General features: G+C 48.5%; 1 protein-coding gene across 1 annotated transcript in view; it reads left to right on the forward strand.

The window, feature by feature from the left end:
- The first annotated feature begins 3,805 nt into the window (after positions 1–3,805).
- The window catches only part of LOC135909746 (uncharacterized), a 36,769-nt gene continuing 21,379 nt past the window's right edge, over positions 3,806–19,195 (forward strand). Inside the window, exons 1-2 of the mRNA XM_065441809.1 lie at positions 3,806–4,499; positions 17,770–18,072. Of these exons, the coding sequence (XP_065297881.1) occupies positions 3,813–4,499; positions 17,770–18,072 (990 nt within the window). The 5' untranslated portion in view covers positions 3,806–3,812. The remainder of the gene's footprint in view (positions 4,500–17,769; positions 18,073–19,195) is intronic.

Below are 19,195 nucleotides of genomic sequence, written 5' to 3' on the forward strand. Positions count from 1 at the left end.
GCCTCACGTAGCCACTTCTCTGCTGTGCTTATGTGGGTGTTTTTCTAACCTTTCTCGGTGAGCGCAGTACGTCTAGAATCGCAGAGTCCTGCGCTCGACGCGGTTGTATGGGACTGGCGGCCGCACAGCGTTACGCAATTCGCGGAACTGTCAAAACTGATCCACAAGGCGAAAATAACTGATATTCGAAACTATAACAAGTGAAAGACTGAAGAAGCCGTAAAAAATGGACGCAGCCTGAAATCAGTAAAAAAGAAACCTGGCATAGGACAAACCATGATGTATGCACTAAAAGATGAGAGGGATAATACCATAAGCAATCTCGAAGATACAGTAAAAGCAGCGGAAAAATTCTAAGCTGACCTGTATACAGTACCCAGAGGAGTCACGATCCCTCACTTAGAAACAGTAATGAACAGGATGCAGAAACTCTCCTATAACTAGCGATGAGGTTAGAAGGGTGCTGCAAGACATGAAACGATGAAGAGCGGGAGGAGAAGGTGGAATAACAGTCCATTTAATCAAAGATGGAGGAGACATAATGCTTAGAAAACTGGCGGCTCTTTATACGAAGTGTATATCGACTGCAAGGGTCCCAGAAAACTGGAAGAATGCAGACATTTTACTAATCCACAAAAAAGGAGACGGTAAAGAATTGAAAAATTATAGGACCATTAGCTTGCTCCCAGTATTATATAAGATATTTACCAAAATAATCTCCAATAGAATAAGGGCAACACTGGATTTTGTCAACCAAGGGAACAGGCTGGCTTCAGGAAGAGATACCTTACAATGGATCACATCCATGTCATCAATCAGGCTATCGCGAAATCTGCAGAGTATGTGGCTTATATAGATTACGAAAATGCATTTGATTCAGTAGAGATACCAGCAGTCTAGAGGCACTACGTAATCAAGGACTACAGAACGCTTACGTAAAAAGCTTGAAAAATATTGCTACATGCGTGTGGTATTTGTTTGTTTGAACGAGGTGCGTGGGCGCCATCACTCCAGAAAAGAGGAGGAAGAACGAACTGGGCTCGCGCTGTGAATCCAACCGGTCAGCGCTGCAACCGTTGTTGTAAATATAATCTGTAAATAGTTTCTCGTCTTACTGGCTCGTCCTTCGCGTAAGAATATATGCAGAGGTTCTACAGCTACCTTAATTCTGCACAAGAAAAGCAGGGAGATACCTATAGGGAAATGGGTCGGACAGGGAGACAGTTTCTCCAAAGCTATTCACTGCGTGTTTAGAAGAAGTCAAGCTATTAAACTGGGAAGGCTTAGTAGTAAAGATCGACGGCAAATATCTCAGCAACCTTCGGTTTGCCGATGACATTGTTATATTCAACAACAATGCAGACGAGTTACAACAAATGATTGGAGACCTGAACAGAGAGAGTGTAAGAGTGGGGTTGAATATTAATATGCAGAAGATGACGATAATGATAAATAGCCGGGCAAAGGAACAAGAGATCAGGATCGCCAGTCGGCCACTAGAGACTGTGAAGGAGTACGTTTACCTAGGTCAATTAATCACAGGGAACCCTGATCATGAGAAGGAAATTCACAGAAGAATAAAAAATAGTTTGGATCGCATACGGCAGACATTGCCAGCTCCTGACTGGAAGCTTACCATTATTATTGAAAAGTAAGGTGTGCAATCAGTGCATTTTGTCAGTGCTGACATATGGGGCAGAGACTTGAGAATGAGTTAAGGACCGTGCAAAGAGCGATGGAACGAAGATTGCTAGGCATGACGTTAAGAGAGAGAAAGAGAGCGGTTTGGATCAGAAAGCGAACGGGTATAGACGCTATTCTAATTGACATCAAGAGGACAAAATGTAGCTGGGCAGGTCATGTAATGCGCCGGTTAGATAACCGTTGGACCATTAGGGTTACAGAATGGGTACCAAGAGAAGGAAAACGCAATCGAGGACGACAAAACACTAAGTGGAGCGGTGAAATTAGGAAATTCGCGGGCGCTAGTTGGAATCGGTTGGCGCAGGACAGGGGTAAATGGAGATCGCAGGAAGAGGCCTTCGTCCTGCAGTGGACATAAAACATGATGATGATGATGATGATGACGATGATGATGATGGTGGAGGTGGTGGGCCCCCCCCCGAAAAAAAATCCTGGGTACGTGCCTGAACGTCAGTAAAGGATTTGGCGGCGTAGGGAGCAATGCAGCATCATCTCGAGGCCCTGAATCGTCTAGTTTTCCATCTGGGAGCGCTGTCCGAAGGGAGTGGGCGAATAGGAGGGACGGGGCTGGGGAGAGCGATATTGTCGTCGTTGGGGCGAAGGCGAACGACAATAGGGGCAGTTAGGTGCAGGAGAATCAGCGGCGGCATTATCGGAGCGTGCGGCATAGATCGAGAAGGGCCAACTGGGGTGCGATAGTAGGCAGTATAAGTAGACCGGGTCGGGGTACTGCAGCGACTGTGACAGTGCCGAGAAATGTGCTCGATTCGATGGTAGTGAAAGCAAATAGGTTTGTCGTCAGCATTGCGCCATTCAGATGGGTTGTGGAACCATGGTGAGTAAGAAGATGCGGGACGGGGCGGAATCGAAGAAGCCGGGTGGGTATGAGGGCGATGGGCCGAGCAGATGGTGTGATGACCCATGTTTTCGAACTCCTGGTGGACAACTGCCTGAATTAGGGAAAAGGCGACTGCAGATGCGTTGGTGAGGCTGGAGTCGAAGGCAGCTGGATAGGGGGCCTCGATCTCACGCCGGACGATCCTGGTAACATCGGCAGTGTTGTTCAGACGAGGAGCGTCGGCACAGGAAGATGTCGCTGGGGTGTTGGGCAAATGGGCAAACTGCTGGTCAATACAGCGGCTTTTATCGAGTTCCAGGCGGCGGCACTCTTTTATAACTGCGTCCATCGTCACCACGTTATCGCAAACGAGCAAGTTGAAGGCGTCATCGGCAATGCCTTTGAGGATGTGGGAAACGTTGTGTTTCCAACGTTTCGAACGATCTGTGCGTCAACTTTGCGGCACAGAGCCTAGACGTCCTGAATGTATGTGTCATAGGGCTCTGTTGACGTCTGCACACAGCTGGAAAGCGCCTTCTGCGCGGCAAGTTGGTGACCGTAGGGGTTTCCGAACAAGTCTCGAAGCTTTTGCTTAAGTGAATCCCAAGTGATGAGGTCATCTTCGTGCGTCAATAACCAATCTCGAGGTGTGCCACCGAGGTAAAAGACGTTAGCGAGCATGATAGTAGGGTTCAACCGGTTATTGCGGCTGACGTGTTCGTACAGGCTGATCCAGTCATCGACGTCTTCCCCGTCTTTGCGCGATAATACGCCAGGATCACGTGGAGCGAGGAGAGTAATGTAGATCGTCGAAGTGGCAGCAGGTGTCGGAGTCGGCGGAGTCGGGTTGTCGCCGCCAGGAGCCACGAAGGAAGGCTCGACGTACCGTTCACTGCTAAGCTCCGTGGCGAGGTACAGGGAACGTCCACCTCCACCAGATATGTGACGTAGGAAGACGCAGACGAAAAGCTATATACAAGTATATTTACAATGAAATACAATGAAATACACCACACTTGGCCAAGAGGCAACAGCCCGCGCTAGCCTCTAATCGACGTCGTGGTCTTCACACTGCTCGCAAATTCTGTTCCGTAGCAATATTATTAATATTACTATTGATATTATCATTTCCTTAAAGAGTGTACTACGAACGCACGTTACTGAAAAACGACCTAATGCCCCCTGCTTTTTGGCCCAATGCACTAATAGTGGGGCGGGCGCTGCTCTCTTTGAATGTCTTCATCATCAAGAACAGTGAAGGGGGAATGCAATGCGCCGCTGTCGTGGCCAATCCGGCATAACCTGGCTTATCGTCCTGCTTTGTCTATTCTTCCTCTGGCTCTTCACCCGCTACATCGCTAAATCCCCCAGGCACCACTCCCGCTTGGTGACACCCATCGGGAGCCTCTTCGACACGCCTGGCTGCGCGATGCCGCTCTACCCGTCATTCCACAAGACCATTCGTCACACCAACCAGACCGACGTGAGCCTGCGCTGGCGCTGCCCGGGTCGCCGGGCGACCGTCGTCTACCGCCGCGGCCGCGCCCTCTATATGAACGCAACCCGACTCGCCGAGTACTACGGCTCGGGCTCGGCGGCTCACGCGGTGTGCGCGTACCGCGAGGTGCTCAGAAACGAGACGTCGGGCGTTCCCCACGATTGGGGCTACAAACTGGGACCCAGCCGACCCATGGTCTTCGGGAAAGACTTGGGCGAGGAGTTCGTAGCCGTGACGTGCGTGGCGGGCATAGAGACGCTCTTCACCGACTACTTCCTTCTTCCACAACTGAAGAACATTAGCGACGGAAGGCTCGCAAGGCGGCGAGAGGGCCTCGTGAACGTGCTCGTTCTAGGCATCGATTCAACGTCGCGGATGAACTTCAATCGTCATATGAATCGAACGCGGCGGCTACTCTTGGAGGAGCTCAATGCCTTCGAACTCCTTGGTTACAATAAGGTAGGAATGGTTTGCAGATTGTCGTCGCTTTTGCGTAGTTATGGTTATCAAGAACCTGCCATTGCGAAATATTGCCTTACGCCAACCAGTCGGTTCCACAAAAACAGTGTCTCCTGAGGCTCATTGGTTAGTTAAAGGTGAGGCTTATTTTTGTTTGTGGTATCGCCAGTTCCAGGTAGTGATTTTGACTCGTAATATTTGGCCTCTGACGTGCTCGCAAGAAGCTGTACCATTGATAGGTAAATCAAATTACCCGGAAGCTAGCGGCGTAGTTAAATGACTATTTTGAAGTGTGCGTTACATACTTGGTGTGTGCTGCTCAAGTGTGTTCATATAGGAGGCTTTACATCAATAAAGAAAGGCGTCAGGCAGGGAGATACGATCTCTCCAATGCTATTCACCGCGTGTTTACAGGAGGTATTCAGGGACCTGGATTGGGAAGAATTGGGGATAAGAGATAATGGAGAATACCTTAATAACTTGCGATTCGCTGATGACATTGCCTTGCTTAGTAACTCAGGGGACCAACTGCAATGCATGCTCACTGACCTGGAGAGGCAAAGTCGAAGGGTGGGTCTAAAAATTAATCTGCAGAAAACTAAAGTAATGTTTAACAGTCTCGGAAAAAAAACAGCAGTTTACGATAGGTAGTGAGGCACTGGAAGTGGTAAGGGAATACATCTACTTAGGACAGGTAGTGACTGCGGATCCGGATCATGAGACGGAAGTAATCAGAAGAATAGGAATGGACTGGGGTGCATTTGGTAGGCATTCTCAGATCATGAACAGCAGGTTGCCATTATCCCTCAAGAGAAAAGTTTATAACAGCTGCGTCTTACCAGTACTCACGTATAGGGCAGAAACCTGGAGGCTTACGAAAAGGGTTGTACTTAAATTGAGGACGACGCAACGAGCTATGGAAAGAAGAATGATAGGCGTAAAGTTAAGGCATAAGAAAAGAGCAGATTGGGTGAGGCAACAAACGCGAGTTAATGATATCTCAGTTGAAATCAAGAAAAAGAAATGGGCATGGGCAGGACACGCAATGAGGAGGGAAGATAACCGATGGTCATTAAGAGGTACGGAATGGATTCTAAGGGAAGGGAAGCGTAGCAGAGGGCGGCAGAAAGTTAGATGGGCGGATGAGATTCAGAAGTTTGGAGGGACAACATAGCCACAATTAGTACATGACCGGGGTAGTAGGAGAAGTATGGGAGAGGCCTTCGCCCTGCAGTGGGCGTAACCAGGCTGTTGAATATGATGATGATGATGATGATGATGATGATGCTCAAGTGTGCTCTATACTTGCTCAAGGCCGTGGCCCTTTGAAGATCGCAGTTTAGCTGGACAAAGTTGACTTGCCTACTTATACGCGTACTTATGGTCAACCAATGCTCTCAATAGGCGACCGGTTAACGAATTAAGCAAATTAAGAAAACACGTTAATGTGAGTAAATAATGTATACCGGCTCCTGGAAGCAGCACTGCAGAGCCCTCTGTAAACAGCAATGGGATGAGGTGTGCCACTCGATCGACGGGCAGATGCGCAACGGGGGCACCTGGAACCTGCTAAAGCATCTCCTCGACGGGACGAACACTAAAACCAACCAACGCAACACACTGGCGCGCACCCTACACACAGCAAAGCGAGAATATTCGAGCAAGGAAATTTTATCGAAGCTCATACAGAAGTACCTATCAGTCGCATCGTGCCCTACACTACCTTCCCCTGACTACGAAGAACCCTGAGCTCGACGCAGAATTCGGGATTGAGGAGATCAGGCAGGCGCTCCACGCCCTCAACGGCAGATCGGCTCCGGGTCCGGACAAGATCACAAACAAAGCTCTACGGAATCTGGACGTCAAGTCCATCGAATACCTAACGGACATCATTAACCAAGCATGGAGCAGTGGTAAAGTCCTGGAAATGTGGAAATCTGCCAACACCATTCTCATCCAGACGCCAGGCAAGCCGCCCAGCCTCGATAACCTCCACCCGATTTCGCTCACATCGTGCGTGGGGAAAGTTGCTGAGCACGCAATCCTAAACAGGCTTTCACGCTACCTGGAGGACCGCGACATTTACCCACACAACATGATCGGCTTCAGGGTCGGACTCTCGACGCAGGACGCGATGAAGCTCATCAAGCATCACATTATTGACTGTAATACGCGGGGCACGAGAGCCATACTAGGTCTAGATCTGGAAAAGGCATTTGATAACATTCTTCACTCGTGCGTTTTAAACACAATCTCGAGCCTAAACCTGGGGAAGCACTTTCATTCCTACACGAGATCTTTCCTGTCAGACAGAGAAGCCACCCTTAAGATCGGCGACCTGACTTCAGACATGATCAAGCTGGGGTGTAAAGGGACGCGACAAGGGTCAGTCATATCTCCAACCCTCTTTAACCTAGTCATGATCGGTCTATCCCGGAGACTCTCTGCTATTGACGGTATCAGTCATACCATATACGCAGACGACGTTACCATCTGGTGTACGGGAGGTAGTGACGGACAGGTAGAGATGGCCCTACAAGAGGCGGTTGATGCTACCGAGAGATACCTTGAGTCCACGGGCCTTCGGTGCTCACCGCACAAGTCGGAACTGCTACTTTATCGACCCAAGCGCAGAGGCCCGAAACCAAAGGGATGGAAGCCACTCGCCGAATGCGACATAAAACTGCGCACAAAAGCCGGAGGCTATATTCCGAGGGTGGATGCTATCCGGATTCTCGGCATGATGGTAGAGGACGTCGAGTGGTTCAAACAACCAGACAGTGCTGCGACTCACTAAGAAGACGGACAATGCCATCAGACTAATCAGAAGAGTGGCCAATCGGCAGCAAGGCCTCGGAGAAGATAACCTCGTGAGATTGGTACATGCGTTCGTAATGTGTCATTTCACTTACGTCGCGGCCATGCACAACCGGCAAAGATCGGAGAGAGATAAGCTCAATGCATTGATCAGGAAGGCAATCAAGAGAGCTCTCGGCCTCCCCGTATACACTCCCACGGAACGCTTACTTCAACTTGGCATGCATGACACGCTAGAGGAAATAGCGGAAGCACAGGAGAGGGCCCAGTTCATCAGGCTATCTACCACACAAGTTGGAAGACACATCTTACAGGAGCTGGGCGTTCCTTCCAGAGTAATCAAAACAAAGTTCTGCAGCATCACTCGAGAGCAGCGGGACTGCATCACTGTCGCGCCGATCCCACAAAACGTCCATCCAGAACACAACGTGGGAAGACGTCGGGCGCGCGCGAAGGCTCTCCTGGAAAAGGCTCGTGAACTGGCTTCGCAGAACAGTTTCGTAGACGCAGCGCGCTACCCCGACGGACAGACCTTCGCTGTAGTTAGCGTAAATCATGAAAGCCAAATAACGGACGCAATCTCGATTCGGACGACGTCCTCTGAAATCGCAGAGCAGGCTGCAATAGCGATGGCCTTATTGGACAACAAGAGGGCATCAATCTACAGTGACTCCATATCAGCTGTTAGGGCATTTGCCAAAGGAACCATATCCGAGCTGGCCCAGGGATACTAGGAAGCAAAGATATCAAGCCACACACATTGATCCGGTTTCCAGCTCACATGGGACAGATCGAGGGTGCCCCACCGAACCTCAACGAGCCGGCACACGGAGCTGCGCGAGGGATCACCAACCGCGTAGCTATCGGGCAGCGTGACGCCGGGGGTACTGACAATCGGGACTCTCCTTCCTCGTACACCGAAATTACCAAGCAATTTTACTTGGCTCGGAGGATCTACCCCCTCCCGCATTGCAAACTCAATAGACCTCAGGCTTTGACACTAAGGCTTCTACAGACGGGGGCATACCCAAACCCCCTACTTCTTCACAAGATGTACCCCGAAATTCAGACGAGAAATGCATGTGCACTATGCAATGACTTAGCGAACTTATCTCACATGCTCTGGCGATTCCCCGCTTTACGCGGCGATGAAAGTAACACTTCTGCACGCTGGGATGCTGTCCTACACAGCACCAACCTCGATGAACATTTATGGGCTGTCCAACGGGCCCGCGACGCAGCGGAGAGGCTCGGCCTCTCTGTCCCGACGTGGGAGCGGCCCGCTGCGGCCTAGGGCGCGTCCTAAAGGACCCTAATAAAGTTTTTCATCCATCCATCCATCCTGGAAGCAGGGTGTTGCTTTGCCGGTTGAAACAGTGTGCAGAAATTATCGATAATTTGAAATTTCAGACATACCGACCAGTATTTTTCGTGCTCCCTGAAACAATACGCCATCGAAGTTTTGTAAACTGCATCGGTTAGAGCGCCAAATGCTGTGAATAAGAGTATTATAAACGACATCTTAAAGGGCCCCTAAAGAGGTCTGGCAATTGTAAGCTGGCAAGCGCAGTGCATACAATGCGCGCTGGCGGTCGTGTCTTCTAAGTATTACATCCCTGCGCCCCGCGGAAAGAGCCGAAATTTCAAACCGAACTCCGTTTGCCCTTCTCCTCGCGGGCGCCGCGCTCCAAGGCGGATAGTCTGCGTACATCGTACAGCTACACCTACATGGCAGTGCTGTGACGTCGCTCATAGTGACACGTGACTGAGAATTATTCAAGGCAGCAGTATGTGTTTGTTTGATCCGTTGCTTCAATAGATAATTTAAAGTTTGGAGATATAATAAAACCTAGAAACAGAATGTCTGCGTGTCTGTGTTTTACTTCGTGCCGTAGCAAGAGAGATCTACTTTCGTTTCATTTGCTTGTTCCCCTGTCCTCCAGCCACGCGCGCAGAGAGCGAGACTGTCGTTTTCTGCCTTGTTCCAGCGCACGATCATGCTCTGTCATCAGCCTGCGTCTGCTTCAGTGCTCGTGTAGCTTTGGCGTATACCGCTAGTCAGGTGTTCTCGTGCACATCGCGGAAAATCACTCACTGCGCGAAACGAGACAAACGAAATAGCTCGCTTGAGAGACCGTCAGCGGAAATGCACCTCAAAACGAAAACGAGAGAAAAAAAAAAGGTGAGGCCCGTGACGTATTCCTCGTGCATTCCTTAGGCTCCGGTATGGGAAATCGCAGGGAAGGAATTTGGCTTGCGGAGGCTAGGCGTGCGCGATTGCAGAGTGCTTTACGTTGGTGGTGACGCTCGCCTCCTGTAATAATGGGTTCGCGGCACTGAAATATTCCTATCTCGACAATTAATGAATCAATCTGAAAAATTGTTGCGGCAGAACGCTTCCTACAGAGCTCGTAACAACTTCCTGAGTATAACCAAAGTTCGCTATATCGCCTGGTGAGGGGGCCTACATGTGATTCCCTTGCGTTATTTTGCCAAAGTGACATTCCTAAGTTTTTCTGTATTTGAGGCGAATGTGTCAGCGACCATGTTGGTGCGTTTCGACCTATCTAAATTCACTGCACTTCATAATTTTCTGATATCTGCTTTTGTTTCGAAGGGGGAACTTTCAACTTGGTAACTCTGTTTCGCTTCATTTTGTGACTTTGGGAAATATTTTATTTCAAGGGCGAAAAACAAGGAGACCACTCTCAAGCGCCAGCATTTCGTGCATTTTTTGTTGGCCGAAAAAACCACGTACAAATGTGACTTTTTTGTAGTTGCCAGGCAAACCTATTTCTGTTCTGCAGCACATTCATACAGCGTCTGGTGTTTTTACTTGGAAAACTTTTTCTTTTTAACAAGGACCATAACGTTTATTCAAATCAGGCAACTATAGAAGAATGATCTACACGGGCGGATATGAGTCGCAACAATTTTACAGCAATGCATACACAAATAAAGAAATTACCTCAAATGTCTTCTTAGTTATGAACTTTAAGATACATAGCTCTAATGAAAAGTTAAAGGGAATTTCTGTAAAAAGTGCAGTTACGAGTCTCTGTAGTTCAACATGACCATGTAAACCAAAACTGGCATCAAACTAAGCGGTCAATGCGCCTGGCTACTCAAGCGACATCGCGAATTGCGGCTCCCCATCCAAACCCTGTGTCACATAAAGGGGTGGCCTAAACTTAAGCTGTGGCCGCACATCCGTATTCTCAGGAGCTAATTCCGATTGACAATTTGCCCAACTGCCGATTAGATGTATACTCCATTCAACACCACGCGCGAGACAGACTTCTCTGCTGCGAAATATGTCAGAGCATTACTTTGTACCGCCTTACGACGTCGCAGGGAGGTTTCGACGTCGCAGACGCGCTTCGCGGCGTCACGTGCGTGATCAGGCAAATGCGTCAAGTAAGCTCACACAGGCGTTTTCAGGCTACGTGTAAACGCACACGGCATCGCGTGAACGCGCACGACATTAGTCCATTCCCGACCCGCGTCACAGCCATCATTGAGTTTTCTCAGCCATCCACCACCAGGCACCTACGTGAATTTCTTGGCCTCACGAACAATTACGGCCGGTTTATTCCTCGCTTCACCAATATAATATAGCCTGTACACGACCTTCTCTAAGGCTTCGATACACCGAATACTCCCATGGTCTAGAACGACACCACTGACCGCGCGTTTAGAGGCATCAAAGAAGCCATTGCCGGTACGACACTCTTTGTCCACCCCAAATAAGATGCCCGAACATATATCATCGTTGATGCATCGGACACCACTGTCGGTGCAGTCTTGCAGCAGTTTGTGGCTAGTGCTTGCGTACCCTTGCCTTCTCTTCCTAGAGGCTTGGGCCTTCTGAGTGCCGGTACAGCACCTTCAGTCGAGAACTACTCGCCATCTATTCAGCTGTGAAGCCCTTTCGACATTTTCTCGAGAGACGCTCGTTCTATGTCTTTAATGACTAAAACCACTTACATCCGCCTTAGCGTCCAGCAGCCTCTCCTACGCTCTCTCACAGCTCGCCTACTTTTCTGAATTCCACAGCAAAATTCTATGTGCTCTCCCTCTCCTTTCCACATCTTTCATCCCCCCATCCCGCTCCCATGCGTAGGGTAGCAAACGGGTAAGCTAAACTGGTTAACCTCCCTGCCTTTCCTTCTCCACTTTTTCCTTCCTTCCTTCCAGCGAAAGTCATTACGTTAGCGGTAAATCGAACGCCGTTGCAGATGCACTTTCTCGCGCTGGCATCCATGCAATGGACCACCGTCGACTGGTCATCGACTTCACGGCCATGGCTACCACCCAGAGTGTCGACGCTGAAGTCCAGCTGCTTCGCACGAGAGGTACCTCTCTGATGTCTGAAGATATTTTACATCCTCACTGCAGTGTGCCCCTCGTTTGTGATACGTCGACCGGACGTCCTCGTCCTTACGTGCTTCGCCGATCCCACCGTCTTTGGTGCTCTCCATTCTTTGGCTCATCCTGGCATCAGCGCAACACAGCGACTCGTAACTTCTCGTTATGTGTGGCCCAGTCTCAACGTAGATGTTCGTCACTGGTCACACACGTGCCTCAACTGCCAACAGTCTAATGTACATCGCCACACTGCGACTCCTCTTGGCACATTCGCGTCCCCGGTTGCCAGCTTCTGCCCTCTGCACGTCGATATTGTTGGCCCCCTTCTTCCCTGCGAGAACCATCGTTACCTGTCAACCTTCATTGACAGGTTCACCGGATGGCCTGAAACGACGCCACTCCTGGACATAACGGTGGAGTCGATAGGTCGAGCACTCGTTACACTCTGGATTAACCGCTACGGTCTCTTTTCCACCATTACGACTGACCGTGGTCGCCAGTTCGAATAATTGTGGTTGGCCAATCTATATCGGCTACTATGCGTCGATCACATCACGACTACCTCTTATCAACCGATATCCAATTGGATCATCAATCCTTTTCACCGCCAACTGAAGGCTTCACTATGGCTTCGACTTTTGCTTCATCATGAATCGAGCGACTTCCTTTTCTTGCATCCACACCACTACTCGCGGTGACTCCTCCACTAGCGCCGCCGAGCTTACGTTTGGCACGACCCTACGAGTCCCTGGTTAATTATTCGACGACTCGCCCGACGTACCTGCTGACGTTTCAGACTACACCTATCGTCTACGCACGCTATGGGCCCTGTGGTGCTCCGGCAACAACGTTGTTCTTCGCGCCCCGTATACTTCAACCCTTACGTTGAGAGCTTCACAGACGTCTTGCGGCGCCACGACGCGTTGCGTCCTCCCTTACAGCCCCTGTATTATGGTCCGTTCGACGTACTCAACCGTACACTGAAGCACTTCCTGGTGCTCATCAACGGTGGGGAAGATGCGGTCTCCGTCGACCGTCTGAAGCCTGCCTACTTGGTCTTTGACACTTTAGCCAGTCCTGCTGCCACATTCCTTCTCGATCATGCGAGTTCTACTCGCCGTGTGCATTTCCCACCATCGCCATTCATGCTTCGCCATTCGTCCAGCTCATGGCTTCCTCACTAGAGAGGGGGCCCTTTAGCGCACTACTACGTGCCGCAATGGTCCGTCACAAAAGACGACGGGGACACGCCCAGCAGTGAAAAAAGCCTTAGTCAGGAGGTATGCGCCCTCATTTTGCCTTACCTTGCAGGCAAACCTTGTATTTGTTTTGACCAAATAAAAAAACTTACACTCTGACGGTGCGCGAGCAGTGGAATTGACGGAATCAGTCTTCCGCATGATTGAGTGGGCACGGCTAAAGATAAAATTCGTGGACATCAGGCACTAGTGTCTGAAAGCTTTTTGTTCATCCATTGTAATTTTGACAGAACACCGCCGCCTATAGGGGTGCTACAACATCATTCAAATCAGATGCTAGGCTGATTATTCCACATACGAAAGGCTAGGGCAGTCACTTCCCACGTCGCAAGCTGCCATCGCCACGGCAGCTTCCGCAGCAGTAATCGCTGCCGGGAAGGCCTGCGGCTAGCGCTACGTGCTTGACAGTGTTAGCAGGCGCCACTAATCATCAATTATGTGGCTCAGACACTTGTTTTGCGCTTGCTCATTATTGAAAGGTACGCTGTTGTGTATATTGTATCCGTGATTCCAAAAAATGTATGCCCTGTGCATTAAACTTTGCTAAGTGCTTGAAGCCTCTGCCTTACAGCGGTACGTGTCATTGCTTCTGGGCCTGCACTGCCACCGCAATCGGCCCATATTTTCGCTAACGGACATGGACACAAATAATGCCGAGCAGCTAGGACCTAAGAAGCTTCACTCTAAAAAACACTCTGAATGACTATTAGCTTGCACACATGTAGCCCCGATCAAATATTTTACCAGTTCACCCCCACTTTCACATCGAAAGATATCTGGCGCACAGACCAGACAGAGCTGCGTTGATGAACCAATTGGGAGCACACCACTTGATAGGCTACAGTGCCGCTGCCATGGGAACTGCCGTACATGCTGGTACATGAAATGGTTTCAATGTAGACACGCTTGCTGCCCTGGACAGGTATGCCCAGATATTTGGACTGGTTCTCCATCCCATTGAAGCGGACACGTATTTTCGCACTACGCTGGTAGCTGAAAGGCTTTAAATGCAGGTGCAGTGGCTTCACCAAAACGACTTGCCCATATACCACCGCTGGCGCTCACTTTTCACTTGATAGCACAGAACTTTAAGTGTTCCGTCTCGGTGTGCTAAATGGGCAGACCGACACTTTCTTTCAAATTTTTGCAGCTTCTAACGAAACATATAACAGCACACTTAAGGAACAATGTGAATGATATACTGAATTTTAGGACTTATGAAATTGGCATGTTCATTAAGTATGCAATTCCAACACTGTGTCTAGATCATAAGAAATAAACATAAGCAATGCTAACTGCAAAAATGTATTGAGGAAGTTATTTTGAACAGGCTCTTCAATGAAATGGGCACATATTATGTAGATTCCACATCAGCTATACGAAGCATGTGAACTGAAATTAGCGACAACTTATGCACTGACAATGTAAACTGCTTCACTCGCCCTACATCGGATAGCAGTTCGACTGCTTGCATTCCTTAAACAATTTGGAGGACGTTGTTTAAAGCATACCTGGGAAGATTCCCCAGTGTATATCCACATATTCTCCCGCCCTTTCACCAGGGGCCACTGTGTTGATGGCAGTAGTCTGAATGAGAACGATCAGTTGACGCTTTGCAATGGAGCAAGAATTAAAATCACTATGCACTTAAAGTATTATAACATTTTATGACACCTGTCATCTGTTTCTGCTTCCTGCGATTGAAGATACCACGCTAAGTTCTCCAAGCATTAGTCCGATATTGCTGCATTTATTGGCCCACTGTCGCCGTCTAATCACATCTTCTGCTAAGTACTCCAGGCAGGGACCAATATATGCAATTAAGCATGTACAAGTCAATTCCGCAATGACATGGCTAAAATTGCTCTGCAAATAACCCACATTACATGTACTCTAAGAAGCTAATGATATGCACTTTTACCCATTACCATACTTTGTGTACCAACATGCCTAAATTGAGGTTACTTAATTTTGTTGCAGAAGGGCCAAGAACCCTGGAATACCTTGTGGTGCAAAGTGCACGGACAGTGCAAGAAAAATAAAAAAAAAGACCACGCGAGTACTTTTCAAACTTCGTGCGTGCACATGGCACAGGCAAGAACTGGGAAGGCGGCCGACTAAGTGCCGAGAAGACCACGCCACTTAGACACCGGCACCAGTCTCTAATCACAAATAGTGACAACATGGAGTAACAGGACGTTTTACGCCAAGGACATTCACGACTCACGAAGCATTATCTGCTAGCGAGTTACGCAGAGGATATGCGCTATGCATTCGCGAACTAGAAAAACTATAACAAGAAAAAAGCTACAAGCAGCGCAATATTAAGAGGCAGCAAAGAAAATCAAATTCGGCCGTTTCATATTGGACACAAAGTTCCTCCTAAGACCATAAAATACCAATCTCGCGGAATAAAAGGGGTCAAAACACAATTGAAGAAGCTGAATCGCAAGCGATAACAGCATGGTGTGGCTCAAAGATTTGTCTATGAGTGTGCTGTAGCACAAGCTCACGAAAGAAGACGGGCACTTCACCTCATCTCTAGCACTACCGTACTCGGAATGAATCATTAGTAAAAGGCCCGTTTGTCTTCTCTCTTGTCTGCCACATTCTTGCTAAATTGGAGACGAAAATACGGAGAATATAGGCAACGTGAGCAGACACAATTCCCGCCTTTCTTCGCATCCTGCAAAACTTGCCAGTTTCACGCAAGACGGCCGATCCCGATCATAGGCACGCAAAAGCATAATTTTTCTCTCTAACTTTCATCTTAATACTGCTCTCAGCGCCTTTATACAACTTCACTGAAAAGGTGCCTCACAAAGGCATAGGGACATGACAATGAGCTTGAACAGCAAATTAGTGTCTATCAATCGGCGAACTCGAATGAAATGGTCGGGTGCTTTCCAAATTAAAATTATGCGAACAAATCACTCCAAACACAGTGCCATTCAAGACAACAAAACACTGCAGTACTTGTACGACAAAGGACAGTGCGAGCGAAAACAGCAACACATGACTGTCCAAACGAGTGCAATTTCGTAACAGCCCGCTTTTACACTGATGGATGTGGAAGCCTTGGCCACACGCTTGGTCATGGGATCGATGTGACTACGGTATCATATCGCCACCTCGCGTAAGGTTGCATCGTGTTGATGGATTTTTGAAGCGCTGTGGTGTGAAGGCTTGGTGCGCGCGTCGCGCATTTCTCTTTCTCGACTGTGAATCACGTAACGGAGAGCCAGACGCCGCCCTCTCTTACGTTGTTCTTTCGCGAGTTGGCTCGCTTGCTCGTTTCAAGCTACAGCTGGATTTGCCGCTGTGCATTTCGCAGGCCTTTCATTTCCCCCATTCATTTCGCATGCCGTCAGTGCCGCATCATTGTAGTTATAGCATGCTAAGAGACGATAAGCGCGTCTGAGCAGGCGTGATCACACCAAACTATGCGTCCAGGCATGGCGAGCCTACATCGTTGGGTTCGAAGAATATTAATTAGCTTTAGGTCTCCGGCTGCTTTTGTGTTTGTCAGAGGCCCAAGAATAATAAATAGCTTTCGGTCTTCGGCTGTTTTTATGTTTGTCAGCGATGGGTGGTCGGTCGTCGTACTTAAGATCTGCAAGGAAGACGTTCGTTGGTTCGTTCGCTCTGTCGCCAACCGTATTTCGCTCCCTCTCTCTCGTTCTTTTGATGGCTTGCACGTTTGGGTTATTCGCTTGCACTGACGGTCATCCACGGTGGTTTCTGGACATTGCTTTTGTGTACATTGTGCTCAGAGTAGAAATCACACCAACACTTTCTGCAGAACACCGTTTCTAGTAACGGCTTAACCGATTTACTGCTTCAGTGCCATTGAAAGTGATGTTCGCTCTTTAACTGGATGCCTATATTTATAAGTAACATGAAGAAAGCCTAATATATACGGTGCATAATGATGCTTACAAGATGGAACAGTAGACAAATTATTATGCCATCGATGAAATTCATCTCAGTATGTAAGAAACGGGGAAAACGAACTGCGTAAAAAGTAAACAGAATTAAGTTAGGTCAGCCATAGTGCTCAGTGTCCAGCAGCTATTCGGATTTTGCTGCGAATCCTTCAGTAGCTACGTGCGATGGCAATTGGTTCCATTTGATGATAGTGCGTCGTATGAATGAATTTGCACAACGATGAGAGTGAAATATCGGTCGTCTGACATTTTGACTGGCGGCGATGAAAAAAAAAAACTACTGCAAGGGGCTGAAACATCGTCAGAAAGATTTGAATAATAATAAAAAAAAACTCGTGTACCATTTCTTCGTAGCCTGTTGCGGTGTCAACTTAATTTTCAATCCATCTCTTCTGACATTCGGTCAACACCACAAAAGGCTTCCTTTTTCCTAGCCGAATTTGTGCTAATACAGGACGAATACAACAGGGCAATGACAAAGCTAGTGCCGCTTGGTAAATGGACAATTTCCCGCCAAGAACGGCGTCATCGAAAACCCGGTACCCTAATTGAACAGATGAGGCGAATCTTACGAAAACGTTTTTCAAACGTATACACCACTAATTTTTAAGCTATCCTGCTTGCGATGTTATTAGTGCGTCCAATTTGGCGAAAAATCTATTTGAGACATAGAATCCAATAATACGACGTTTTGAAGACGTGCTACCTGGTTTAATGCTGTCATGTTAAAAGTTTGTATGCTGCCTGTCGATCAGGCTCTGCCAGTCTAACCCAACGTCACTATGGCAGGCCTGTCGAATGTACATTGTTTTCCAGTCATAATGGAAAGTTTTTATTAATACTTACCATCGTATCGCTTTTTTCACAACGGTGCTGCAGGTGGGTGATAGCTCGTTCGGCAACCAGATACCACTGTTGACGGGAAAGCCTGCAGACGACGTGAAACGGCGCTTCCGCGACACCATTTTCGACAACTTGTCGCTCCTCTGGAACGTCTACTCATCGCATGGTTACGCCACCCTCTTTCTGGAAGAGATGCCTTGCTACGGTTTGTTCGCCTACCCAAACTACCGTGGTTTCCGCAAGCCGCCCACCGACTATTACCCCTTGCCCGTCGTGCACGCCATGGAAGAGAACGGAGGTATCGATAACTACTGCGCTGGCTCCCGCCTGAAGACGCAGGTCAGTTTGAGTTCGAGTCGACCATCTTTCGCCGTGCCGTCCAAGACTTTGCGTTATGCTGCTCGTGATGCCGCCGCCACCACCGCCGCTGCTATTGCTATCACTGCTGCTGCTGTTACTGTTGTTGTACAACCCTGCAGATGTGCCGGCGGCCGTTGTTTCTTCTCTGTCCAATGGCTGTCGTCACATATTTGAAGCTTTATTTATCCACTTGCAGCAAAGTGTCATCCGTCATCCTATCGTACGCACGGGAAAAACAAAAATGATGGCTCTACGGCTCAGTTAACGCGTAGCTCATGCTTTCATCATTGCTCCGTGGTGTCCTTCCACGGCTGTTCGCCGCTGTATGCGAAGCAAGGAGTTCGTGGAAGCGGCGGCCAGAAGCTAGGCTTGATCCTTGCGGCAATAGGCAAGAAAGAATCAAACTTCCCATGCCCAAGAGCGGTCAACGCCCAAGGCATTTTTGTTTCATTTCGTTCACTCGTGCCTACTACAACGTGTATACCCTCACCTCCTACGCGGCCATAAAGCAAGAAAAACCACATCACCACGTCAGCTTTGTTTAAATTACCGCTGAAGGGCGACGCTTCTTTAGGTGCGATAAAGCTGTTTGGGAATGTGAGCGCTAATTATGCTAAGTGAAAGCAACCATATTAGTTTGATTTTTATGCGAAGGCACCGTGGTATTGTATACAACGTATGGACATATTTCCAAGTGTGTCACTCATATCGGGGGCTAACACCCCTGTCACATGCGCCAATTAAAGTGCACTTTGAGCAAATCAACTTCAGCGCCCTGAGTGTTTTTGGCGACGTGCTGTTATACGAGAAAGAAAAGTATTCTTTCGAATTGGTGACGGTGACGATCGGGAGTCAGAAGGCAAAGCAGATGTTAGCTAAAGAATGATTACACAAGAAGAGTTTGGTATTGTTATAAACACCATTTACGATCAGCTTAAGTGAAACTGAAGTAATTAGTTGCCACCTTAATAATAAGATTATTCATCACGAGCCAAGGCAAGGACAACAAGACTTGACCAGTACCATTCCAAACGACGCGTTGTGCCAAACAACTGCTCGGCCATTACTCGGCGTGGGCCGTAAATAGCCAGAGCGCGAGAGT

Source organism: Dermacentor albipictus, chromosome 8 (assembly GCF_038994185.2).
Source record: "Dermacentor albipictus isolate Rhodes 1998 colony chromosome 8, USDA_Dalb.pri_finalv2, whole genome shotgun sequence".
Taxonomy (NCBI): domain Eukaryota; kingdom Metazoa; phylum Arthropoda; class Arachnida; order Ixodida; family Ixodidae; genus Dermacentor; species Dermacentor albipictus.